General features: G+C 39.9%; 2 protein-coding genes across 13 annotated transcripts in view; one reads left to right on the forward strand and one right to left on the reverse strand.

Moving 5' to 3' along the window:
• SPATA16 (spermatogenesis associated 16) overlaps positions 1-10902 on the forward strand; it is a 95307-nt gene extending 84405 nt beyond the window's left edge. Inside the window, exon 11 of the mRNA XM_013370262.3 lies at positions 10577-10902. Within this exon, the coding sequence (XP_013225716.3) occupies positions 10577-10699 (123 nt within the window). The 3' untranslated portion in view covers positions 10700-10902. The remainder of the gene's footprint in view (positions 1-10576) is intronic.
• Positions 10903-21158: 10256 nt separating this feature from the next.
• The window catches only part of ECT2 (epithelial cell transforming 2), a 30147-nt gene continuing 23532 nt past the window's right edge, over positions 21159-27773 (reverse strand). For 7 of the 12 annotated variants that reach the window (XM_065073833.1, XM_005512006.4, XM_005512007.4 and 4 more), the window contains 3 exons: positions 27349-27456; positions 26512-26658; positions 21159-22743 (listed from right to left, as the gene is read on the reverse strand). In XM_065073833.1, the coding sequence (XP_064929905.1) occupies positions 22654-22743; positions 26512-26658; positions 27349-27456 (345 nt within the window). In that variant the 3' untranslated portion in view covers positions 21159-22653. Of the gene's footprint in view, positions 22744-24129; positions 24456-26511; positions 26659-27348; positions 27457-27773 lie in introns of all 12 variants that reach the window. The other 5 variants (XM_021300548.2, XM_021300546.2, XM_021300547.2 and 2 more) reach the window with 1 other exon arrangement.

Consider the following 27773-nt stretch of genomic DNA (forward strand, 5'->3'; position numbering starts at 1 on the left):
TTACAAGGCAGTTATTTGTATTTTTGCTATTGAATTAATTTACATATATTGGAAAGTGAAAAAGAATATAAAGGAGTTTATACAATCAGCTATAAATGCAAAACTCTAGGAAGCTGACAGCTATGCTACCACCAGTGAAGTCTGGCTTTTGCAATAGAAACAGCTGTTGCACCTAATGAAAGCACTCAACATTTTTCTCTAATGCAGCAGAATTACAGCAGTGCCTATCTTCCAAATGGCTAAAGGGTCTGTCAGAATTGCCATTACAAACTACTGTTTTCAGAGTTTTATATTCCCGAGTCAGCCGTAAAAAAATTCATTCCGTCTGAAATCTGACATAGAAGGGCACAAAGCCTGACACCCAAACACTTTTTCTTTTGTCACAGTAGAGAGTTTATCAAATTAGTTTGAAATTAATTTGAGCAAATTTGAATTTACAGGAGTGACAAAGTAGCAATATACATGTAACTTCAAGTGTTTTGGGTGCCGTGCTGCTCATCCAATTCACTGACAAATTTTTGGTTTTAAGCAAACTAATTTATCAAATGGGCTAATTATTTTTGGAAGCCTTAAATACAAAGAAATGAAAAATGACCTCATAATTAGCTGGAGAAAAGAGAACATCACTGCACAGAATATTCATTTCTCAGCATTACCAGACTACACATTCTCCAGCCACAAGGAGACCTGACCCAGGAGTGCCCACATTACTTTGGGAGATTAAGAAATATCCTCCTGCAGACTCTTTTACCCATGTACTAGATATCCCTGAAAAATGCCACAGAGGCAGGAAAAATGAGCTGTGTCTGTCTCCCAAAATCCCTATTTGCCAGGATTTTACTGACACTTTTCCTTGCAGTTCTCTGGATAAAATGTGAGCTTTGTATTAGCATTTTGGGGAATCAGACACCTGGGTCTAAAGCCTTGCAAGCAACTAACAGAGGGACTGAGTCCCGCCCTACCTCAGGAACATTTGCCTAAATAATTTTTTACCACCCCCTTTCATTTTATGGTTGCTGATCAGCTTGCTGGTGGCCACACTGCTGCACTTAAAGAGGATTTAAGACACTGTACTAGGGCTTAGGAAATTTTTTTCATTACTGGCTCTGTCCAAATTGCGTCATACGTTGAGTCATGAAGGTATTTAAATATCACACCATCAGTATTTCACGGGAGTGGACTTCTCCAAAGCCACCCTTAACTAGGAAGTCCTCCTAAAGTAGGAAACACTATGTGAAAGAGTATCAAACCCCCTCTTTAAAGAGGCTTCAGTCTTCATCAGTGAAGAGAGGTAGAAATATATTTTTGCTTAGGGATTTTGAAGTGTAAATTCACTTCTTAATTCAAATTATTGTTTAAACAAGACTGACTTAGCCCAGCAGTTAGAGCAATGACCTTTGATGCACAAGGCTCAGCAGCAATGACCAGGAAACTTCCAGGACAGATTGAGGGGAACTAACCTGATAGTTCAGCTTGGTCCCACAAGATGCAGTCCGGCAAATGGGAGCACCCCCAGGACAGCTAGGTCTGGCCATTATTGATGAGTTTCTTTGCTCACAGAGTTACATCTGAAGTGACATCTGACGTGAACATGAATGCCAGGACTAGCAGTAAAGCTTGGTCCTGAGTAACTCAAGGAACCATGTCTCTGCGTGGCCACTGTAGGACTCTATAGCAGCTACACACAGGCAGAGGGGTCTGGTGTATCTCTGATACATAAAACAGCAGGAAAGCTCCTCCTTTCCTCTACAGAGCCTTTGTTTCTCTGCAGTCTTGTGAGAAAAAATAAAGAAATAAAAAGAGATTACTTTCCTATCTCGTAAGAATAAATTCATTAATAAAGCCTCACAATATTGTTGCAGTGAGAGGCATTTCATTAAATAAATAGATACTTTAGAGCCTGTCAACCAGAAACTTTTGACATCCAAAAAGAGGAGAGCCAAATAAGTGCAAGTGCCAGCATGGCTCTGCTTCCCCTGAGAAGATAATAATGTAGTTCTACTTCTCTCCTCCATTTAGCCTCTAGGCTTTCATAGCAGTTTCATAGGATCATCTTAACATCATTTGAACAGCCAAAGGAGAGACAGGAGTTGGCAAATAAACACTTGCCTACACTTCCACATGTGAGACACTTCATAAAACCTTCACATGAGTTTACCTCAAGGGCATCACATACTTTGCAATTTAGATAAGTTATTATGCCCATCATTTGCTGAGCTCAGTGGAATGCCTGTTTCATAAATCTGAAAGCAGAGCAAACATGGATGAGTGAATAAAAGAACAGATGTAACTTACATAAGGATAAGTATATAACAAAAGCTGCACTAATACATGTGAATATGAAATGAAGTAAAATTAGCCTAACATACTATATAATTTTTTAGCCAGGCCCACAGATTTTTCTATAGTTGACCTCTGCTTACTACATCTCTGCTCTCTGCAACAGCAGGGGAACACTATCTGATGAACTGTGCTCTTCCACTGACATTATCTCTTAATTGAAAATCAAGCCATGGAAAAAGGCCATAGACTTGCTGGGCTTTCGGTCAGCCAGAGGACCAAGGAGGGAGATTCATAGTATGTTGATGAAAAGTGGACATGTTGCTGAATAGCATTGTGCTGGCTAGTACGACAGTTATTTGATGTATATGACTTTGTAACATAAAGTCATCCTAGCCCATGCCACAGACATCAGGAACCACACTTGTTCTCAGAGCATGCAGGCGTCTAAAGGTGTTGCATTTTGGTGCACTCTCTTGAGTCAGCTTGGCTGCTTCTGAACTAACAGAAAGAAACTGGTTCTTCATCTGTTTTGAGCTCTGGGCCATGATGCAGCCAGGTGTTTTGCAAACACATGTACCAGTTGTGAAAAGGGAGGGGGAAAGCAGATGGGAAAGGATAGGAAAGCACGTTTTCTGGAAAAGGAGTGGAAGTCTAATATGCAACACCTGATGAATTCAGAAAAGTGCAAAAGGAAAATTTTAGTGGCACCAGTTCGGGTACAGTGAGAGTGAAGGAAATGAAGAGCAGAATAACCAGTTAGAAGCGCAAAAATTTTTGTAAGAGTTGACCAAAGATCAGCTTCACACAAAGATTAGAGAAAACATAGTAAGACATTAACTCAGAGTCAGCAATAGCCTTGAGAGGGACAAGAAGAAACTATGGCAGAGGTTTCCAGTCCATCACCGGGCGCAGTTTTCAGACCAGGCAGAGGAAGTTGGGAGAGTGCATGAGCAGAGAACGAGATCTGCCCCATTGAATGTGAGGCAATACAAAAGAAATGTAAGCAAACAGAACGTCCCATTAATAAATTCAGCCCCACTCCAGGGCGAACAGGAGAGTGACAGCATTCACAGAGCTCTTGGTCTAAGAGAGAGGATACAAAGGGATTTCAGAAATTAATAATACTACTTGTCCTTGAAATAATTTCCTGCCCTTATGAGTCTCTGTTTTTTGTCTCTGGGACACCAGAGAAGAAAAGATGTGCCAGTGAAATGCCTACGTGGCCCTGAGCTACACTGGAAGAAGCAGTTGCACCCTGCTCATTTCCCACCCTCCAAACACCAATACCTAATATAAAGCTGAACTATTTAGTGACCACACACTAAACAGCTGTACCTCCTGATCACAGCTAGGTCAGCAATGCGATATAAAAACAGAAGCTGTAACTACTAAGAAACAGTGAGCTTTAAGGTGTACAAAGTTTTATTCAAATTTGAAGCAGACACAGGAAGTTTCAAGTCTGCTGTTCCACACCAGAGGGAAGTTTCTATACATAAAAGCATGGGTTTTTTTCCAGCTAAATTAGTTTGTCTAACAACTGATATCATCTATACTCATAATTTTTAGGCCATCACAGCTACAACAAAGCACTCCTAATGCTATTGGGAAGGAGTGTGTTTTTATGAGAAAGGTTTTGTTCTGTTCCACCAAGTGGAAGTCTAATATGCAACACCTGATGTGTAATGAATTCAGAAAAGTCACTGGAATAATTTTAAGTAGCAGCAAATCTAGCAACTGAGCAGTAAATGTCCTAAACATTGGAATAATGTAGCTGGTTGTAGCTGCCTGGCAGTTAAATCACAGGCAATTCTGGGCAGTGACAATCCTCATGTAAGGATTTAGATAAACATTTCTGCAGCCCTTGCTAATCATGCTGTCAGTTATAAACGAGCCGTCTGCTTACCTGCTGCCCTCTACCAGAGAAGGTCTCCAGCCCTATAAACACTTGCTACCAGGTATTGTTGCTGCTGTGAAAAAGAGCATGAGTCAACAAGACTGCTCATAGTAAACACTGCACTGGACAGTGCTTTCAGGAGAGCTTATAAAGAACAAAAGGACCGTCTGAGTTGTAAGGTAGTTAATAAGTGTAATTCATTACCAACATCAACATTATTTTTATTCAGTTTCTCATCAACAAACACTCATCCATCTGCTTCTAGCACTGGAGCTTTGCTAGTGTGCTAAGAACCTGCTGGCAAACACTGTTTTCAAGTGTTTTGCTGAACTCATTCCTTTACGGCACAGAGCTGTCTGTCAGATTTCTTTCTTTAAAGAATGGCAGTGGGTACAAATGAGGCATGTGAAAATATAGAAATGGAGAATTAGGGACAACATATTTATCTTTGACATTGGCATCTGAAGCGATGAACATTTCTAAAAGCAGGTCCAAGGCAAGAATTGCTGGGTCAGTTGGGTTATATCACCAAATGAATGTAAGGAAGATAATTTGGCCAGCCCATGGCAGTGAGGATCATGCACTACTGTGAAAACCCACTGCCTTCCAAAAGCAACCATAGCAGCTCAAATGAGCTTCACTTAACATACAAAGAGTAAAAATCAGAATATTTTCCAGATACCAAGCAACCATTGTTCTAACTGACCTTAATGGAAGGTTCATATGGGGGTGCAAAAGCACCTGTTTCTTATTTGACAGTGACTCCTCTGATTTGTATTGAGATTTAGGAAGTTTGGATGTTTAGGCATTACAGACAATACATACGCATGCATCAATGCAAGACATACTTTTACGTTTACAGAGTCTGCTTGCTGCTTATCCATCTACATCTTTTTTCTAAACAAAGGTATTTTCCTACAGGAGTTTGTCCTTGTGGGATCCTGACTCCTCATTTCATTCTAAACTCTTTATCAAGTACTACAGCAGATATTTTCTGTCCAAATTCATGCCAGTCTTTTAGAAGATGTGTTCTTTCAAGTTAGCTTGTGACCAGAATAGGTCCTGCATTCTTGGATAAGCCACAAAGCTTCCTTTGGACAGTCAGTAAGCCCTCAAACATGGACATCTGTTCCTTGGAGCAACCTCCTTGCAGCAAAGGTTGACAAGTTTAATGACATCTGTGGCCCATCAGGACTTGGACAAAATCACGCTGAATGATGGATAGTATTGCGCTGTTCCCTCACTGTAGCTGGTACATGTCATATAATTAGGAACCCTATGTGGCATGTCTTATCCCAATGTGTGCATAGGAAGGGCAAAGAATATACTTGCTTTGTGGTATTTCAGGGCAAAACCAGAGGCATCCAGGCATGTTCAGAAGTGACTGGTGAGGCATTACCAGAAATGCAGTAAGTTTTTCAGAAAAGGAGATGTGAACTTCCCATAAAGCCCTGCTTTGAAGAGCAGGTTGGTCTGGATGACCTCCAGAGGTCCCTTACACTGAAATCTTTGGATGATTGTAATTCAGCAGCAGCCAGCAAGTGCTGCTTACACATCCCTCCACACCGTGAGCGAATCAATCAGGATGGCATCCAGGAAGCAGGGCAGAACATTCACAGTGGCGACTCTCTCCCTTTTATCCATCACTGGACAACATGTACAAAAGGGCAGGATTAGAAATATTTTTATATGCTCCAAACAAGGCCTGTATTGTTCCTTATATTTGTGTGGATCTATAATGTAGTTTTCAAAACCTCCTGTAGGTCCCAATCAAATCCTAAACCAAATGGAAAGCACATATTGCCTCACCTGATTAGACCTTCTCAGTTCATCCCTCCAGCTAAGCTGACTGCAAAGAGCTCTGTGTTTTCATTGCAGACATAAACTGCATTAGATAAGTGTACCAAAAACATAAGTGCTTACAGATTCTGCCCAGCCTTCCAGAATGATGTAAAACCATTTCAGTTAAGAATGAGCTGATCACCTCAGTATTTGCATGGACCACAGATCATTTTCTTCTCTCAGCAAACTCAAAACTGGAATTCAGAGCAGACTAATTGCCTTATAGTCCATTCAGCTACTTCTGGTACACTAATTATGCTTTTCACCTCCTCGCTCTGTGACAGAATAAAAACACCTTGATGTGTGTCACTGGGGAAAGGCAGACACAACCTCACCCATTCACCTGATTTTCCCTAAGAATAGAATAACAGAAATATTTCTGAGACACAGCTTGTCAGTGCCGCAGCTCCCTGCTGCTGTCTTAGCAGCACAGCAAAGCCTGTGTCATCAAGGCCAGCAGCAGGCACCCACGGAGGTTTTGTCCTTCCCATTCATTCCTCTGGCTTAAAAAAATAGCATAATTCCCTTCAGGTGGTCAAATAAGTTTGCTTTTCGCGCCCCATTTCTCATCTTCATTTGGCCACCAGCCTACAGATTTCTCTATCCTACATTAATGCCCCTAAGCATTAGGCATGTAGACCCAGCATCAGCCCATTGCTTTGATTCCCCAGACTCATGGGTATAAAACTAGAGGTGGACAGTTGAAATGCCAGCACTCTATATCCGTACTCCTGCAGAAGCCCAGGTGTTTCCTCAGTGTTAATTCCTTTGATTTTTGTTTTGCCCCTCCCCCAAATCAACAATTTCCACCACTGTTATCTTTCACGACATATTATCAATGCAGGAATTTGAAGCGCAAAGTAGAATTTTCGAGCAATGTAAAACAAATGCAATATTAACACCAAGAGCACAAAAACTCTACTGGGTATCTGGCTTATTTTCAAATTTCTGCCCACAGGCATCTACGCTTCTCTGCTTAGACTGATCCCAAAGCACCTATAGGCACCACGCAGATGTGCTGTGGATTAAGCATGTAATTTGCTTTAAAGGCATCTTTTGTTTCTATTTCTTCCCACTTTCCCTTTGACCTTCATCCTGTCCAGTCCCTTTTTATTTCCTCCCTCCAGCTGATCACAGAGGCCAGACTAAAGACAGAGAAAAATTCAGTGAAAGAAATAGGGTCAGGAGCAGCCTGAATTCAGGAGCTAACAAGGAAAAAATGGGAGGAACTTGAATGGAGGGGCAGTTGTGCACCAAGGAGACTTTATCTATGCCAGGGCTAGAGACATTAATCCAAAGTAGAAATCCTGCCACTGCACTGCTGGGAGTAACTGGGGTGGAAAATACTTGGGATATCTTGAAAGTAAGATGTCAGAGCAGCAGAGGATTAAAAATAGGTTGGAGTCAAATTTGTCTTCATAAGATCTCCAGTCGCCAAGCACTTGAGAAAAAGATCATAAAGACTCTGTATATCTGGGTAGATGAGAGAAGTGGTTTTGTATGTTCAGGAGAATATTAAAGGGACTTCTCTCCTAGGATGTCAAGTGGCATGTTCAGCTACTGGGAGCTGAGCACATCCCCTGCAGATGGGACGCGATGCTGCTGACCAGTTCCCAAGCACAGACTGTGGCACACATGGACACCGTGTGGGTCAGGGGGTTTGAGGTGGAGAAACATAATCCAAACACAAATAGTGCAAAGGACCGATCCAATGATGTTGATCTCTGTGCAGGTTGGGATCAGACCCAAAATGAGCCTCGTGTCAATCCCAGGCAGCACCAGTAAGGAACACTCCGTGGTGAACCAAGTCTTGCAGAGCTCTTCACTCGGGCTCCAGAGCTGCTTTAGCCTATACAGTAGCTGCAGGGTTCAGCTACGTAACCCTGGGGTTTGGTCTCAGCATCAGTCTGCGGACAGTTATTGCTCTGAGAATAAGTTACAAGTCTTTTGCAAAATCCATTTTCCTACAGCAGCTGTGACTCTGTAACTCTAACACTAATCATGTTTGGGCTGGTTACAAACTATATCCTTCTACTTACTCCCATCCAGATAGATTACTACTTAAACAGTTTATTGGGAGGGGAAAGATAAAGAAAAAAAAAAAAAAAAAAAACAACAACAACCCAAAACCAGTGAATCTATTGATTTAAAAAAATTTGCATTTCCCAATGAGAGCCCCAAAGGTAGCTCACCGCAGCCAGACAACAGAAAAGTGGGGACAGGCGGGTTTTAAATCAAGGTAAAAAGGCAGAACATAATGCTTCCAATTTACTTCCTTAAAATGAAATGTGCAAGCTAAAAAGCCATGAATAAGCACTACTGAACACTGCAGCCACCAAAAAGAGATTTTTAAGCCATTTCCCCCCCTCCTTTATCTTGTCAAGAGACTGTATTTTCATTGTGTTCATATGGTAGTTTAAATCATGCTAGGGCTCAGAGCATACAGTGTAATTGTAAGTCGGCGAGGGTTTGAATACCATCACTGCTGTGCAAATAACATCATCAGCTCATCAGCTGTGTCAGTAACATTGCAATTATGTAAGAAACTATTATTTCCACCCCTGATATGCCATATTAGAACTTATTTTCGGGGCTGGAGCTGACAGGTATTCTATAAATATGAAAAGCACACAACAGCAGCTGAGCTGTGGTTCAAGGCAAGAACATGATTCCACTGGGGCTTTCTGGTGGCATCACCAGATACGCAGGCACTGCTGGATGGTCCTAAAGGAGCAGCTGTAAATACTGTTGCTTCCCTGGTACTCTCTTGGCCCTCACCCCATAACTGCCCACCTATCTGAGGCCTGTTTTGCTTCCCTTTCCACCCTTCGTGCTCCCCAAACACAAGCACTACCCCCAAAATATAAAGGATTAATTTTAACTACAGAAGGAAGTTATGTAGACATTTTAGTTTGGTCTGTTGCAGAAGACTGTTGGGGGGTTTGGTGTTTGTTTCTAATATTGTTAAACCCCTGGAGTGGAGCTGGGCACTAAGTGATTCATTTTTCCTCAGATTTCCCATGTGCTTTTGGCCAGATCAATGATTTCTTAAGCTTTTATTTCTGCTTCTTAAAAATGAGGCTAGAATAACGATTCCTTTCACTAATCCCCCGTGTATTTATATGGTGAGCACGTCACAGCAGAGGCAGCCCATGACGGTGCTTGCAGAGAGCCCAACCTCACTCCTGGTGTGACAGATCTCTGGGCAGCACAAAAGCAAAAGCCCACGAGCAAGTGCCAGCCCAGCAAGGTGCACCAGCGTGGTAGAAAACTCTTTTGCATGGCATCACGCACTGTGCTACACAAAGCCGATCAGCTGAAAATGTCACTTCTGCAAGTTTGGGGAGGAGGAGGAGGCAGCGCTCCTCTCCCAAACCACTCCTGGTGCCCTCAGCACCCCAGGGAGGCAGAAGTGATTATCTGTAAACTTTCCTGCTTGCCTCCTTGTCTCTGTCACACATGTGCATCCTTCGCCAGCACAAACTGTGGCCAGAGCATGTGGCACAACTTCAAGTTGAGGGCTGAGGAGCACTTCAGTAACAGCTCAATACATGAATAAATGCAATAGGAAGCCACGCTCAGATTAATTCAGTCAGATGTTCTGTGTTGTGCCCAAAGAAGCAACGCTCCACTGAATGCATGTCAGGATGATAGATTAGGACTTTTTTTTTTTTTCTTTTTTTAATTTCAGCTTAAGATGCAATTGGAAGACTGACTTTGTAGATCCTTACATTATATAGGGTCTAAGTCTTGAGTATAATTCAGTGTGAAGGGAGATGATTCTCATCTTCACCTTACAGAAACGCTGCATATTGCAACAGATGACAAAGGGTATGAATAAAGATAAGGTATGGGGAGAGACAGCCAAAAAATTAGGAATGCCTGGTATTTACAGAATACCTGTACACAGTACTATTAATCTATATTTTAGGGTTGTTTTGAAATCACCTCTGCAAAGATGATGTGTCTATCTGAATGTACTCTTTAATAGAAGAATTAAGTTTTTATTTTTTGGGGACACTGAGGTCATCTATTCTTTTTTACAGTATTCTCTGGTGTATTATATTCATTGGAAAACATATTTATTCAGAACTTCATTTTGATTTAATAGAAAAATGCTTCTTGCCACAGCAATGTGAAATACTCATTTTTCTCCATGTGTTGATTTTTGGCATATAAATGCCAGAAGCCTCTGTTCTCTTTCCTTATCAAGAAAAACTTGCCTGAGATTAATTTCCTCATCATCCCTTCCTTTTAAAGTGGCTGTTTTTCAATGCCATTTAAAGACAGAGTTGTGATAAATTCCTGTTTTCAATGTACAGATTTCAATGAAAGAGTCTATTCCACAGCAGTAATTGAATCCAAATGGATAGGGGGAAAAAGAAAAAAGAAATATGAAATCAGGTACTGCTGCTCCAGCCAATTCTATGAGAGGTGCCTTCATGTAGTTTTCTTTCTAATGACAATTAGTTTTGAAACAAATTAATTGCAAAAGTTTTTAAAGTTATTATAGAGGGGAAGGGACATGCTTCTGACACTACTTCTTTATAATTGCAGATTGGACTGATTGAAGATTACTTATACCAAGTTGAAGACAATTACTTAAAGAACAAAAGGCTGAGAATAGCTAGGACACAAAGAATGAGAATGAAGAGGATTCAAGATGCACAGCAACGTTAGAGCCTAGGATATACAAAACTGTCCCTTACCAGCCATGGCCACACAGCGAACAAGAAAATTAACACTGTAGATATTTGATAGATAGGTCAAAAAAAGCCACCTTTCCATTTAATGAGCTTTCCCCTCACTGTGAGATATCTCCAGCAAGACACTCCTGCACTTCATTAGTCTTTACTGGTTGGAATAAATGTACATGAAAGGTTTACTTTAAATTGTCTTGTTTGTTTAAACAGTAACAGCCACAAAGGAGTCTGTATTTTGTGCTCTGAGAATATTCTGCATCCAAACTCTACAAAACCCTCTTGGTTGGATTATTGCCCAAGAAACACTGAAAACGGCAGTCCCTCCATCCTCAGCTAAGAGGAATTTGGCCTCACATTCCCTTTTTTCCAGGTTAATGCCTTACACTACAGATATTGGTACAATCTATAAATGCAAAATGGCATCCTGCAGCAATTGCAAACGCAAGAATCACAAAACCGCGAAAAGAGAAAAATTTAAAAGGAGCCCAGCAGTTGCCCCATGCATAAGAATATCCTTCACTCTCATCTGTGCCCCAAGAATGATTTTCCCCATATTAGATTTTTGTTTGGTTTGTTTTGCTTTTTAAATGCACAAACAGTCCTGGGAAGAGGATAACTGCACCAGCTTTCCCCAGAGCAAATCTCTCGGTTAAGGACCAGCAACACGTCTTGCACTACCACGGCAGCCGTCTGTCATGTAGGCACACACCTTCCATCGCTCTGGCCTTCAAGGGAGCTCAGGTTCCTAAATCCCCCAAGATCCGTCATCAGTGAGCAAAGCAACGCACCTACTTTTCAAGAGAGATCACTTTATCAGATGAAGTTTGACAGGCATCACCAGCTGAGGTGCACAGTCTCCTCTACAGCGGACATCTCCTTTTCGTTCACTGTGCTTACTTTGTAAGAAAATAACCTCATGTTATAGAAACAGCATTGAGTTCATTACATTTTCTCATTCAAGGGTGACTTCAAAACAAAAAGATAGGAAGAAATTCAAAATCCCACACGTTGCCCTGCCCACCCCTAAGATTTAATTAAAAAACCCAGGACCTCAAAGGTATTTAGCCACTTAATCCCCATCATCTATTTATCACAGATAGGAGTCTAAACCCTACAGATTTTTAGCTGCTAGAGACCATCTTCCTAGGCTCTCATAAAAGATTTTTGAAAACCGAGAAAGAGCTGGCAAAAGCTTTGGCAGTCCTTTGTTCAGAATAAGTAAAAAGAAATCTTTTTGAGCAAATCTGAGCTAGCTTGAGCTCCTTAAACATGTGGTACAGAGAAATGAAGAATTATTGCCCTTCAGAGATGGCATTATTTTGCTATGGAGTTGGTTTTGTCAGACGAAGTTTTATGACACATAGTGGCAATCATCCATCTTTGATGAGCAGACACACATTAATTCAGAAAGACTGCTCCCCACGGATCGTCAAGTCACAGTCAACACACAGTTTGTTAAATCATGAGGATCTTAAGCAAATACTCTTAATTTTATGCAAGCTGGCTAACTATGCTGCAATATGTCATGCAAAATCAAGTATTTTTACCTTGAAGGATGAAAAATAATAAAGTGCATGGACAATAGGTGATATTTGGGAACAAAAAAGCAACTTTGCCAGTGAAAAACAGTTGCCTCTGTGACATGAACAAGTTGATCTGAGCACACTGAGAAGGATGCACCAGTCTCATTGTGGAGCTTTGCGAGAGACCCAAATCCAAGACAAGATGTGACACTTCACTTTTCAGATACCAGGTAGGGCGGAAAACCTGTCTTACACTGCAGATCAATACATCACCAAGAGAGAGGGAGAGGCCACAGCCCGAATCCATCTGTAAGGTGTCAGGAACATGGAGACCAGCACCTGGCTGGGTGCCCTTCACCTCCAGCCAGGCACATACTAGAGCCATCGTCCAGAGGCGCAGTCTGCTGTGGAACAACATGAAGCAAACATGACAGGAACCTCTATAGAGAAGGGTGTTGCTGTTTTCTAAAAATACCCATCTGTAATGCACAGATTCCCAGGCCCAAATCTGCATAGTATTGTATTCAGGGCTCGCCAAGAGTCCACTTTAGTCCATGACTACAACTACATTTCAGCTGCACAACAGGGAAGAAGCATGAGGGGTGTGAGGGATTTCTGATGTTGGCTGCAAGCAGTATAGTTTCTAAAGCATGAGATTCACTAGGATTACCTACACAAAACAAACAAACAAACCCCACACAACCACCACCAAACATAACAATAATAACAGTAAACTTGCCTTTTGAATAAATTGCAGACTGTTATAATGATTCTCTGGCCTTGTAATAGCAATTTCTGTAGGGTGACGACACATACGATGGCCCCTCTCACTCAGGAAATATTATCAGAAGTTGAACTTCATTCTCTCTCTCTCTTTGTTTTTATTTTTTTATGAACAACATGTTAAAACCAGTCTGTCCCGTGTTGCTGTGGCTATTTTAGTCCTGTACACAAGGACACATTTGAGACCCTCCCTGAGAGTTCCACTTTCAGGTCACTTTTCTGTCAAGGACTGGTTTCCAAATGAATGATGGGGTTTTGTTTCCCTCTATCACAGATTTTTTTGGTCACAAAAAGATTAATCTGTTGACAGCTAGGTTCAGTGGCCCCAGGCAACTGATGTCAGCTGAAACCACTCAATGAAAAGCAAAGAACACTATACCAATTTAAAGAAAGGGGGAAAAAAAACCAAAGGTATAAATATCCTCTCCCCTAAGACTGCTTTGTAACTCTTGTGTTCGCTGTTGCAATCCTTGCTTCCTTGTAAATGCCAGAACTTCTGTACTAAACCCTGGGAGGGACAACGAGCACCAGCAGAGTCGGCTCCTTCAGGTGTCAGGTGTATGTTTACTGTTGAGTTACAACACTAATTACAACTTGGAGAAGGTACATCAGTGGTTGGCCTTAAAAAACATTTTTGACTTTGACTATTTTTTAAGTCTCTTCTGTCAAAGGGGTAGGGTAAAGGGTAAAAACACTTGAAAAATGTAAGGTTGTGGTTCAAAATGGTGGAGAATGGGTCTATAGCTGAAGTATTAAATTAAACACACCACCAGAGGAAGAAGATGAGAGTTACTCGTGACATTCGGTGTTAGGGACTAAATGAGGAGATGCACTAATGGCATCCACTACTAAGGATTAACAACCTGCTGATGTTAATATCCCTCTGTAGTTAATGAGAGGGACAGTGCTCAGAAAATAATTTGGAGCACCTCAGTCACGCTCTGCCAGAATCTCCCTCCACCACTGTTTCACATCAAAGGAAAAGGAGAAAATAGCTTCATCACGTTCGCCTTCAAATTTGACTATTAGAGATTGCAAACTCCTGAGAACAAGTCTTACCGTCCACTCTAGGTAGACTCTTAGGAATTACCATATTAATACTTTTAAACAAAACACCACTTAAAAAGAAGTCTCATATTAGGAAATCTATAAACTAATAATGAGTTTATCAATACAGAAGACACAGGAGGGATATTAGGCCCCACGCAGTACTTCAAAAATAAAGTCCATGGCTAAAGTTAGAAGAATCTATAAACACGCACACTGTATTATACTTACAGCCCAGCTGTGGAGTCGTACAAATGTAGCCTGCTGCTTATTTAGTGGCTAGATGTGATCACACGTCTTTAATCTCAAACCCAGAACAACAGCAGGCCACAGTTTTACATTTTTCCATTTGAACTGCAATCATTGTCACAGGAGCCAATTTCACATTGGGCTGTTTCTGGTTCTTGTTGCAATTCATCACAAGAAGACATGAGATCTAAGATACCTCGGCAAGGCTTAGCCCATGAATAATACAGAGCTTTACTTTGACCTTTTCAGTTTGCTTTGTATTGTGACTGGCCAGCCATTCCTGTCCTCCCCTGTTAACCACCCCATTAACCTGGGAGGAGAAGGTGGAACGGACAGACAATTAGCCACTAGAATGCTAAAATGGTTAACATAGTCCTGGCTTTCTTAGGCTTTAATGGGTGTTAAGACTCCGAAATCTCTTTCCTCTTTCAAAATGTGCAGGGGAAAAAAATAAGAAATCACACGAGATGAACTTTGTTCTCATTTCAGATTATAATCATGTAGTTCCTTTCAGATGTCACACTTGGATGATTCTAGCTTATGCGTGAATAAACTGGGAAGAATGTTTATTTTTACTGCTCTCAATATGGAGAATATTCAATTAGAGCGGTGAACTTTTTCTTTGAAGTTGGTCATTCTTGAGTAAAGGAAAATTGGAGAAAGTAGAGGCGAAAAAGCTCCATACGGCAGTCTTCTTTTAAAAGGTCACGCTTGCTACACTAACTACATGAGCTGAATCATTGCAGTCATTTCCTAGTCAAAGAGAGGAAACGGTGGAATTCTCCCGTCCTGTGGGCTGTCAGCTGCAGAAAGCTTTATCTTGGTACTCACCAAGACTGCAGGGCAGGAGGATCTCATGTCTCAGGCATATGTAGAAAACGAGGCACAGCAAGTCTTGGTGGAGTTTCAGAAGTGCCTGGTGAAAGCAGCTGCTCCCTTTCTCGGTGTTTTCATACGTCTTTGCAATTTTTTTGAAAGATCACACCGTCATGAATGACAGAGAGTGAATTAGACAAGTATCAGAAAATGCTTTCTCAAGTCTTGTAGTCAAAAGACCTAATTTCAAGACTTCTCATGAGCTTCTTTTGCTTGTAAAGGTTTTTTAAACATTACTCCGGTGGTTCAGTTACAAAGATCTGGGACAGTTTATCTCTCAGATGCTGCCATATTCTTGTGCTTACACAAATGTGTTACTCTGAGTTGCTGTTAATAGCAGTGATATGAAATACTTCAGATGGAAGAAGTGGGGACAAAGAGAAAGGGACCTTTCTGCCACCCATCAGAACACCAAATTTTACATTTATCATGGGTATTGTCCACAAAAACACAGAGTCTTTTTTATTATCTCACAGTAATAGTATAATCTCTATTCTGCTTAGGTGAACAGTGATGTTCAGACAGGAAGAATTAATAACAAAGAAAAGACAAAGCTTTAAATTATCAAGATGACTTTCACAATTTCTCTCTGTAATACATTTTAAGTCCAGAAGGAACCATTAAGATCACCTGTACACCAAGGACTTTTACACTGTGCTTTTTGATATGTGGGATCTCAAGTAACCTCCCATTTCTTTTGACCCTTGCTCTTGAGCATTATCTTTGATGGATTTTTACAAACGTACTTAGGGGCACCCTCACAAACGGAGAGATTAGAGAGCACAATTTCCTTTCAAAGGTACAGCTGTTCTTTTTAGGATAAAAGTTTTATTGTGTTTTTGTAACAATTTCACTGACTGAAATCAGCACAAAGCAAAGTTTATCATGCTGCAGTATCTTCAATGTGTTGATTTGAAAAGATCTGTAGCAGTTTTAATGAGCCCTTATTTTTGATTAAAGTCTGGAATAAGACTGAGTATTTCTGGGCATTTAGTGAGAAAAGTTATAGCAGAGTTATACCATTTACCAGCTGTCCACAAATCTACCCACTGCTGTTCAAGACTGGATGAACATCATCATCATGAGAACTCCAAACCTCGACATCTTATACCTGCAAATCACTATCACAAATTCAAACACAGCGTAGGAGAGTAGTAATCCTGTCAAGAACCAGATTAAATTCTGGGTATGTTGCATAGAAAAGGAACATGAAGAAAAAGAAAAAGACTATCCATTCCTGCATTTGTCCCAGGGTCTGTGTGACCTAGGGAGCACCTGTGGCAGTGAATGAATTGTCCCCTCCCGCAGATAAAAGGCCAAAAATCTTATTGTTCTTTGTGCTCACTAAATAAGGGTTGAGGTGATCTATAAAAGAATGAGATTGCCAGGAAGCATGCTGAGCTGTTATACTGCCTTGAACAGCTTCTCTCCAAAGCCTCCTTCATAAGCAACGCAGCAGTAATTCCATTTTTGAAATATATTTATCCACCACTATTGTTAAACGTGCCCTAAGAATTTTTTCTTTTCCGGAAGGATGAGAACTTCAACTTTTACATAGCAACAAACAAGCAGAGAAAAAGCTTTTTTTGTTAAGAAGTGGAGTGTCACTTTTTGCAAGGGGTAAAAACTGGAGGTGCATAAAACCAAATTCTTCCATTTAATTAGTAATCAGCAATGATCCGTCAGTCAGAGTTACTGTAATTCATGAACTGTTAAGTCAAAGCAAAAATGGCGAGTAATTAGACTATATCCATTAGAGCTTTGCTAGCATTCACTCAATACAGCTAGGGTTTCAATCTGAGGAAGAAATGGAAGTGTGAAACTCTTTAATACATTCAGCTTTTTAATTAGCAATCAGTGCTGATTTGTCAGCCATACCAACCCTAATGCATGAGCCATTGAAACACAGAAAAAAGACACATTTTCAAAAACATTTATGCTTATATTTACATTCCCTCCAGGCTGAAACATTGGAGAAACTACTGAAATATCATCTTTGCCATCACAGAGCAGCAGAAAGCATGTAGGAGTTTACAATCCAACATACCCAATGAGTTACTGACTGTTTGGGGAAAGACAGAAGTTGAATATTTATGAGAGGTTGTTAGTATCGCCAAAAACTGACAAATAAACATTCCCAGTGTTAACCATATGCAAAACAAAAACTCCAAAAGCTCAGGTAGCACCATTTATATTCCAGTCAATCCCATTTTAAAGAATCCATTAATAAAGTGATAGTGTGCTTACCAGGCTGTTGCACTTCCCTCAGTCTCTGGATGGAGCAGGAGGTGGTGGAAGTCCAAAAAGTTGTCCTTCACCCCATCTTCACCGGTGCCTGGGAAACCTGAGCTGACAAATGGGACCCAGCCCGGTTCTGGCCTTGAGTAAGTGCAAGATTTTACTTCTCCCAGAATAAGATGGGCTCCTAAGCTGAACTCTCCAGCATTAGGCCAAAAGCCACATTTTCCTCAGCCCTCAAAGAAATTGGGATGCTCCAGGGAGAGGAGGAATAAAAGGTATAAAGGTTTTCCTCTTTTTACATGTATTAATGTAAGTATCAGTTTAATTCCTTAATTTCACCAATATAAAGTATCTACATTAGGCCTCCCTATGTAGGGTGGAAAAAAAAAAAAAAAAGAAGGATGCATCACGTGTCTTTGTAAGCATCTTTTTTCACTACTTCATACATATATGTGTTTATATATATAATAACTTGCTTCAACAACAGAGAGTAGCTCCTACTACAGTCAGACTCTACTTAAAGCCAGTGTCAGTGTATGGATCAGCTGATAAAGTTACCAAGACAGCTTAACCTAATTACAATTTGCAGGTAGGGTGGTAATTGCACTTCTAACTACCTAAATTAGGCACACAAAGGCATGGTTGCATTTATATGGAGGCTGACAGAATACTCTGTGCCAGCTGGAAGTTCAGCCCCAAATAGTGGTAATGTTCTTATTGAAAGATGACTTTTTTTGGCCTAAGGTCTGACAGTGTTGTCTATCTCACTAGATGCTTAATTAGTTTGTTTTCATGTTGTTCTCCTCTCCATTTTTAGCTTTCCTTACTGATGGCAGTGAGCAGGTTTCTGGCTCTGCACTTAAAACTCATCCCAAGGCAAAGAAAGTGGTACCAGTTTGCCTTCACCCTTCCAATGTCAGCTGCATGGAGCACTCAGCCAACATTTTAAGCTCTCAACAGCTTTTGTGTCTTCAAAGTACATTTTAGCTAGTCCCTGTTTTGTCTCTGATGGCTGGCTTTCAGGGGTTGTAAACATCCATCTCAGTGGAGTTTTCAGCTCCTATTTTTGAAACAGCAACTATTTTGCTGCAAAACACAGGTCAAGCCGTCCTGTTGAATCTACAACAAACAGGTGCTTTCAAGCAGCTGGAATCTCTCCACCTTTTCTCTTTGAACAAAAACCTAGAAAAGATTCACCATCTTAGTCCATAAATGCTTTAATAGTTTGCCGTAAATATATATGAATTCTAGGTACAGGTTTGTGAAAGGCTGGACCACTCAAGCCCAGACTACACTACACAACGAAGTTCATATGATTCAGACAGATGTCAACAAAAGGCAAAGAGTTCAGCTCCAGCCTGTGTTCCAGACTTCCTCTGGTCTCTTGGCCAACTGTCAGCTTCTCTAATATCTGTTTTTTTTTTTTTCTAATTTTTTTTAAGCAAGCAAACAAACTTGCTTCCTTATACATCACCCTGCCTCAGTCTACAAGCTTAGTCTACATACTCCCTTCAAACTGCCACCCAATAGCTATACAGGCTCCTTAAACACCATTTATAATTTAAACTTCTGAGCACTGCTCCATATTTAAACTAGTAATGAAGACAGGTTGGTAATACAATAGCTATCTTTCTCAAAATGCTGAAGGACAATGTGCATATAGGACACCTACTCAAAGGAATTTCTGTCTTGGAGCACAACTACCCAGAACCTCAGGATACACACTCTAACAAGTAAGCAAACGTGCTGCTAGGAAACTGAATCCTTGAAAGTTCAGATCAGAACAGCAAGACATCCCCACCTACCACCCACCTCCCAGAGGACCTTTTCCTTTCATAGCTGTTCTGCAACTTTAAGAGTCACCAATTTAGAACAATGGTTAAGAGTAAGGATTCTTGTAGCAATGAGCATGAGCTTGTTGAACTGTTTTATTTTGGACTGCCTACAAGAAGAGAAGGTTGCGTTTTACACAAAGATCATTTTTTGACCTCCTTTTCAGTGAGTTCCAGTCTTTCTGAGTGAAAACAGTTCTGTGTGCTGAATGTGTACTGGCTGACTCTTCAGCACTGTGGAAAGTGAATGAGAGCTAAGTCAGAAGTGTGCCTTTATATCCCAAAGTTTGTTCCTTAAAGAGGTGCAGAACAGATCCTACAGTTTTACTGACACGGAAATCTCAGCATAAAGACTTAGCAAATTATACTTAATTCAACTAAACTCTCTAAACTGAAGTTTTAAAACTTTTTCGGAAGATTGGAATTGTCTGTATCAGGGTTAGGTATTGTACAAAACCATATGACTACTGTTACTCAACAAAGCATATCCCATAGTGGCTAGACAGTAAAAATACTGTTTAAAATCCTGGGTTTGAGAACCAGTCTCTCCTGATATTTAAAATAAATCCAACCAAAATACTCCCTAAAATGATGTACTTGTTTTAATGCTACATGTGCATGTAGTATTGGAAATGAAAAAGGCAGGTGAAAACCTCTTATTTGTAAAAATTTCTTCTTTTTGCTTGTTTCTGTTATTCTGGAGCCCGTCTCTGGCTTAGAAAGTTCACCTCCACCTCTAATCCTAGGCTGCCATGTACTCAAGTTTCTTGCAGCTGTGTGACAGCTGTGAAACTAAGCAGCACTGTCCATTATCTGCTCAGTCAACAAACACAGAACAGACCCCACACAACATGACCACAGTGGATACTACAAAATAATAAGATTTGCTGCCGAATGGGTAGAGATCAACCAGTTTTGTAGTTACTCACTAGTAGCTTCCTTTCTGCGAGCAAAATTACAATACTGTCATGCAAGAGAACATCTTACAAAAATTTGGTTAGGTGATTCCTACTTTTTTACTCCAGTATCCAAGACTTGTTACACTGCTCTAGGTAATTGAGAACAAGCTGTCAAATCAGTAAATCAGTGTTAATTACTACCTATCAGCTTGTTATTTTAACACAAAAATCCCACTCTTTTAACTTCTCTATCTCACTGAAAACTTCTGGTCCTCTGAAAGTCAATAGCCAAAAAGCAGCTGAGGGCTTCATTCTGCTTCTAAGAGCAACAGTGGTGGTGTATCCTCACACCTATTTGGGATGAGCATGCCTCCAATTAACTGTGCCAGAGCAGAGCAACTTGGGGTATATGCAGAGAGCAGCAGACAAAGTAACGAGCACATCCTCTGTTTTAAATCATCTCATGACAAGGATACTGAGCTGCCATTTTGCTCTTAGTCCTAACACAGGATTTTCTTATTTTACCAGTACACCTGTTTTTTAAGAGAGGCAGCTCAAGCTGAAACTTGACATGACAGGCTAAGATAATAATGCATCAAGAATGCAGGAGGGGGTAAAGTCACACTGGAGCAGGGTAACTCCTCAAGAGTTCACAAGACTGAGCAGAACTAGTTCCTCCATGAGAAAGTTGTTTGCAACAAATGATGAACAGTAGGACTCAGCACTCTGATCACTCACTTCCCCTCATTTAGCAACAAGGGAGCTGTGTAGCAGTAGTAATGACAAGATTAGGTGATACAGTAAGAACCAGAAGGTCAATGGCTTTGAGTGCAAGTGAACTTGAGATAGAAGCTAGATACAAATTAGAATTTGGAAATTAAAGAAAACTAGAGGTATAATGATAGGCGGATGTTGTCCTAATTGCATGGAGTTTACCACGTTGAAGATGCCCTTCCAAAATTAACAAAAAAATAAGCCAAAACCAGTGCTTTTTAAGTATAGTATTTATTGAGTAGTTAATTCCTAGAGCCACTTTATTATGTATCAGTGCATATCTAGCTCAGATGTTTACTTTGAATGGCTAAGGACAAAAAGCCCATAGATACATATATCCAGGGGAAGAAGGGAAGTGGTAAATATACTAAGGAAAAACAACATTTGGTTCTGGCAGACTCAGACCTACCAAAGAGTAGCTATATAGCTAATCAGAGAACATTTGTAGGCCAGAGCCCAACACAAGACTTTTTATGTGAAAAGACAAAGTAGACACTTGTAAAAACCTGTTTAGCAAAAGCCACAAGGAGTATTTTTAACAGTTTATTTACATTCCTTGCATTGGCAAAAAGAGATATAAAAAACAGTTAAGTCTGACACATTCAAAAGCATCACTAATTACATATAGACATAAGACAAGACAGTGGTGGTTAAAAAGAAACCAGAAGTTGAGAACTCCTGCTAATACAGACAGTTAAACTGTTAATGAAATGCAGAAATATACATATTTAGACAGTTCCTGAGATAGCATTGCATCATATTACTTGTTCAGAGGAGATGTCAGAAGTGAACATACAGTTTTGAAAGAAGACACAAATACAGCAGCAAGCCCGGTAAAAGCCTTCAGAGTACTACACCTGGAGCTTGACACACCAAAACTGGGCCCTCAAGTTATGATGTCACACCAATAATCTCATGCATTAAATAATGATTCATTAACCAAATATGTGAAAGTTGTGGAGTTTGGGGGGAAGTTGTTTAACAGCCCTGCTAAAAGGGAGGGTAATTATTTTCTTCAGACTTCCACTTCAAAGAAATTTAAAGAATTCAGTTGATCATAGTTGGTGGTCAAAGCTAGTCATAGTCTTTAAACTTATTCTTCAAATAAACACACATAACATATCACTGTGTTCCAGCGAGGCTGCAGAAAACCATAATCACAGAAGCTCATTTCTATTTCTTTATAAACAACTACATTTATAAAATATCTAGAATAAGCAGCTGTACAACAGGTTAACTGTCATACTTGGAAGGTCAGGTACTTCATAATGCATCTCTATTTAAGGAATCAACCACTCAAACATTAGAGTGCTCTGCCAATTGATGAAGGCCGGCAAGCACAAGAGTCATCCAAACTAGCGGTAACTTACGTGAACATCATCTTCATTTCAAAATCTGACAAACTAGTTTATTGCCTGGAGGGGACTATGTCCATAGAAGAAAATACTTCCATTATATTGGCGAGCAAGTAACTTTGTGCAAGGGAATACTGTGCCTTAAATGAACACAGAGTTACTTATTCCACTGATTAGCTGATCTGCTTCAATACAACTAAAAACCTCTTGTGGTTAACTTAGTGTTATCTAACATTTTGCTAATCATTGCTAAGTGCTAATGACTAAGGTACCATTAATGTCAGTAAGAGGTCATTTGAACAGCCAGCTGCTTGTCAGTCACTACAATACAGCAGAGTATTTTAAATCTGCTTCATATCAAGTGGGTTGTTGATCGACTTAACGTGTGACTCCTTTTTTCAAAAACCGACGTAAGACTGACCAAGGAAGGAGAAGGAACACCCTGTTGGGAAAGAAAAAAAAAGAAAAGTTACTTGATCTTTTATTAGCCAATGTCAATAGTGCAATAGTAGTTTCTCAACCTTGAGACACAGTATAGGGGATGTAACGATACAGAAGATATTTAAGATGGGCAGCAGCAGCTTTCGAAATTAATGATTGAGCATTTCTAAGATTTCGAACAGCAAACAGCACCAAAGGACTAGAGTGCAAATATTTCAAAAAATGAGGAAGAAAGATTTTCCTTGTTACCAGCCTTGAGAGATTCAGAATGCAAGAACATGTTTTTGAAGAAGCTGTTCACCAAGTATTAGCATACATCTTGCATCACACTTTTTACAATAATAATCTCCCTCCAAGTTGAAGGCAAGATGATATTATGATAATCTCTTACAGAAATAGAGCTCCCCTCAGATCCTACAGCTTTCTGTATTCTCACCAGCTTTGAGCCCCAAATTAGATGCCAAACACATGCCTTTTTGGCTACAGAAGGCAATAGGCAGCACAATGATTTGTCAAAGCTTGCTTTAGTGCACCTGGATGGGCACAAACTAGGCAAAAAGCTGACTTTCCTGGTGCTAGGAACACGGGCTGCTTCTGGGACTTAAAATTACAGGGAAACCAACATATCAAGTGTGTAGCACTAAAAGTTAACCTCTCTGGATCAGCTGAGATTTTACATTCTTTTTATATTAGACCTCAAGATACTTTCACAGGCAAATCTTCTGTTGCTCTTTATAGCATAGATGAGCCTTTCAGCATATATACAGGTCACGGTACTTAGGCAGCTTGCTGCATCTGTGTGCTTCAAGAATCTTTTAAATAGGGATATTTTGAGAAGGTGAGGATATACCACTTCACTATGAAGTCTAATGTCTGTTTATGGCACATGTTATATCTGCAGTGATAGCCAATATTTGAAAATTACATCTTAAACTCCTCTTTATAATAGCAGCTCTTATTAGATCTACAGTATTTTGTACAAGGTATTTTCTCTTTACACATAGGGGAACAAAAACTCAAAACCACAGGTAAAAATGAGCTGCTGAAGACTTCCCTGCAACTGAGTTATTAAAGTCCTCAGAACTCTGGCCAATGAGCTACACTGCCACTTGGAAAACTGCACTGAAACAAGAAATAATTCAATTGTATAGAAATTAATTAGGAAAAATAACTCAGAAAAATTAAATCTAAAGGATTTGTGAAAGAATTAACTTTGTACCCAGAACCAGAAAGAGAAGTAGACCACACATAGATGTTGACTCCAACTCATGCATTAGAACAAGTGAAAGAAAAACCCAACACCATTTAAAACACTTTGTGGATTATAGGGGTTTATATATTTGTACCATGTTGTCTTAATTTAGAGGAACAAAGATTTTTTGCTCACTTCTTGCAAGATGGGCATTAACAGTCAGGATTTGATGCACGGAATTTTTCAGCACCACACTGGTTATTATCTGCAGCATCACCACAAGTGGTAATAATAATAGAGATAGGACATGATCTGTCCAAGGCACCACCATTTAAGCTTTCCAAGTTGGAAGAGGTTTTTTCTTCTACAACATTTGAAAGATGAATATTTGAAGAGCTAGGACACAGCACAGGTTGAGGCCTGGAATTTGGAGAGCTCCAATCAACAGAATTGGAACGATGAACATTAACAACACATTTGACAGATCCATTTAGACTGCACGTAGAAGATGAACGAGCAATCTACAATTAGGAAGGGGTTCAAGAGTTAGTCCAAACAAGAAAAAAACTCAAGCATCCAAGCTTTACTGACGTTTTTACTCTATAGTTTCCCTACACCAAAAAATCCCCATGCCAGGATTTAATTTAAATAAAACAATGTCTGAATAACAGCTTTGACTCCCACAACAGACTCAAGACAGTTTTCCTGCAGCTCTAGTTTCCTACTCAAGAACTGCACTGGTACCTCAACTGAGGTGCTGGAATCCAAGCCTCACTTTTCCCCTCAACCTTATGAGATCCAACCAAAAAGGCTTTATACAAGTTCGGTGGTGTGTAGGATTGGTTAAAACAAAGAACACATGACATCACACACCACATGCGATCTGCTGCCAAGTTACAGCTTAGTACCCACAGTTCCAGGACCTCTGAGGAAAACTTTGAAATAGGAAAATTGTTTTTACTACTATAAGTTCCTATAATTTTGTGGGGGAAAAAAAATGTGTATGGGGTACACACACACAAAGAGAGAATTTTCATGACAAATGAGATAGTGCTGTTATCAAAATGAACACAGAATATTAGAATTGAAAAACAATTGTTGGAACAATCATAATTGAAGGAAGAAAATATCTACAGAGAACTGGGGTATAAGCACACTGGTAGATTTTTATTTCCTCTAAAGCAAAGAAGTTCACTGTTAAACTTTCTCCCTTATAAAATCATATTTTCTCATGCCCATCTCATGTGGGAGAGCAGGGCAATATCTTCATGTTGTATTTGTATTCCAAAACTACTCAGTCAAAACCACAAATATTCCCCATCTTCTTTATTTAAGGAACTTATAGTTAAGAGTTTTAATTCAGATTACGTTTTTACTGTCACTACTGTAAGTACTACGAAATGGCCACTCAAACATACTCAATTCTCTCTATAGTAAGGTACTGACATTACAGGCAGTAGTAGAAAGATACACAAGAAATCCCATTCTTGGCCTTCAGTCATACAAACTACCAACTTCAAAGAAATTTACTCAGCATACAGGTTTACTCAAACATTAGTATAAAAGATTATGACGAATTTCTCTAGATCTAGTCTGGTTTACTAGACTATCCCAGGAAAATAATTTGACCTAATTTAGCAGAAGAAAGCTGTCATAGGTAGCCAGGCATAGCAGAAGAGTTGCAGTATGTAAAACACCACATTATTTTACCAAGTTTTCTTAAACATGTATAAGTAGATAATGCCCTTGCCTTTTTAGAAACTCTCAGACTGCAGCATCTGTATTTCTCTACCCTTTCACCCTAGTTTATTTCACAGGATGTCTATCATCTCACTACTTTCACTGATACTTTATGCTTATGAATATCTGAAGGGAGGATGTCAAGAGGACGGGACCAGGCTCTTTTCAGTGGTGCCCAATGACAGGATGAGAGGCAATGGGCATAGGCAACTAAAGAATAGGAGGTTCCACATAAACATGAGGAGAAACTACTCTGAGGGTGCCAGAGCACTGGAACAGGCTGCCCAGAGAGTGTGGAGTCTCCCTCTCTAGAGATACTCAAGACCCACCTGGACACATTCCTGTGCAATCTGCTCTGGTGAACCTGCTTTAGCAGGTGGGTTACATTGGATGACCTCCAGAGGTCCCTTCCAACCCCAGCCAGCCTGTGATTCTGTGATACTTTCACAATACTATTCGGGGTTGTACACCACATTTGTATACATTGTCCAAAATCAAAAGTGTGAACCAACATAAGACAGTATGTTGGAAGTTACTCACTCCTTCAGAAGAGGATATATATTCCATCTCTGGCAAAAGAGGCTTTTCCTCCCCCCAACTTAATTGTGCAAGACAACTCCCACTTCCTAGTACATACAGCAGATTTTTCTGCATTTTCAGCAAGTAAGCCTTCTCATTAAACAACTCTTGCTCAGAAAATAACACATCTATGAATGTAGTTAAAAATATATTTTTTCTGCTGTGGATCTTGAAATTGTTAAAGATCAGCATCAGACATTAAAATAACTGTGATCTTAAAAAGGTTACTTATTTGGCCTGCACAGCCAAATTACTTACCGCTAATGACGACGTACTAGTCAGTCTGCTGCCTATATAACTCTCATTAGCTGAACTGGGACTTCTTCCTTCTGTTGCACTATGAGACATTAAAGCCCTTCGAAGAGCTCTCTTTGGTGTTTTTGAGAAAGAAAATGCTCTTGTAACCTGAGGAGTTGGACAAGCAGTTACGCACCAAAAAAAAAAAAAAAGGGCTGTAATAATAACTGTAATATAAGCTACAGTTGAACTTTTAAACCTCTGTAGGATGTGTAGTAAATGTTATTATAACTGCATCAAAACTAGCCAAACGCAGCCAGCCAGGCCCTCTTAGCAAAGCAGGGCACAGTTCTTCTGGCCATTAGCTGAGAACAGCCAAGCTACACACAAAGGAAAGCATCCACATGCAGACACCAGCATTTGGCACGTACTTCCTTGCTATTTCAAAGTCTGCTTTCTTACCAGACGTGCATACTCCACGCCCATCCCACTTTTGAAGGTACTTGAATTTAGATAATTGCATGCAGCTTTAAAAACTCCATTCAATATGCTAAAAATAGTTACAGCTGAGGGTTGGGATTTTTTTTGTAATGTATTTGACAGACTAAAAAATGACTACATAATAATTATGACCATAATACTTAAGACTATATACAGATATTCCAAAACTACTCAGTCAAAATCTCAAACATTCCCCATCTTCTTTATTTAAGGAACTTATAGTTATGAGTTTTAGTTCAGATTAAGTTTTTACTGCCACTACTGTAAGTACTACAAAACACCTGAAACAGGACTACTAGCACAATAACACAACCAAAGTGGGGTTTACTGTAAAGCAATGTCTTTGTAGTATCTTACCTTTTTTGATGTTTTCTTTATTGCCCTGGATGCTCTGCTTAAAGTACTGTCCATATCTTTAGTATTTACTTCAACTGAGTCAGGATCAGCAGTATAGATGAGATTTTCCTACAGACAAAAACAGTCTTAACAATCAAACATCAGCACCTGTCAAAATATTTGCTAGTTTATTAGGTCAGATTTAGAGGTTTTAATTGCCATATTCCTCTGTATTTAACTCTTCATATACATTGAAGCAGCTATTTACTTTCATGCCATATCATGAGATTAACTGCTGGTACAATCCATTTATGAAACCATCAGGAGTTTGACATTTGGTTTGTTTGATTCATTTTCAAGATCAGGATTCACCATAAAAAAAAAAAAAAAAACGCAGTGGTTCTGAAGTATAACTGGGGAGATCCACACCACATAGGCCCCTTTGC

This window comes from Columba livia, chromosome 9 (assembly GCF_036013475.1).
Source record: "Columba livia isolate bColLiv1 breed racing homer chromosome 9, bColLiv1.pat.W.v2, whole genome shotgun sequence".
Lineage (NCBI taxonomy): Eukaryota > Metazoa > Chordata > Aves > Columbiformes > Columbidae > Columba > Columba livia.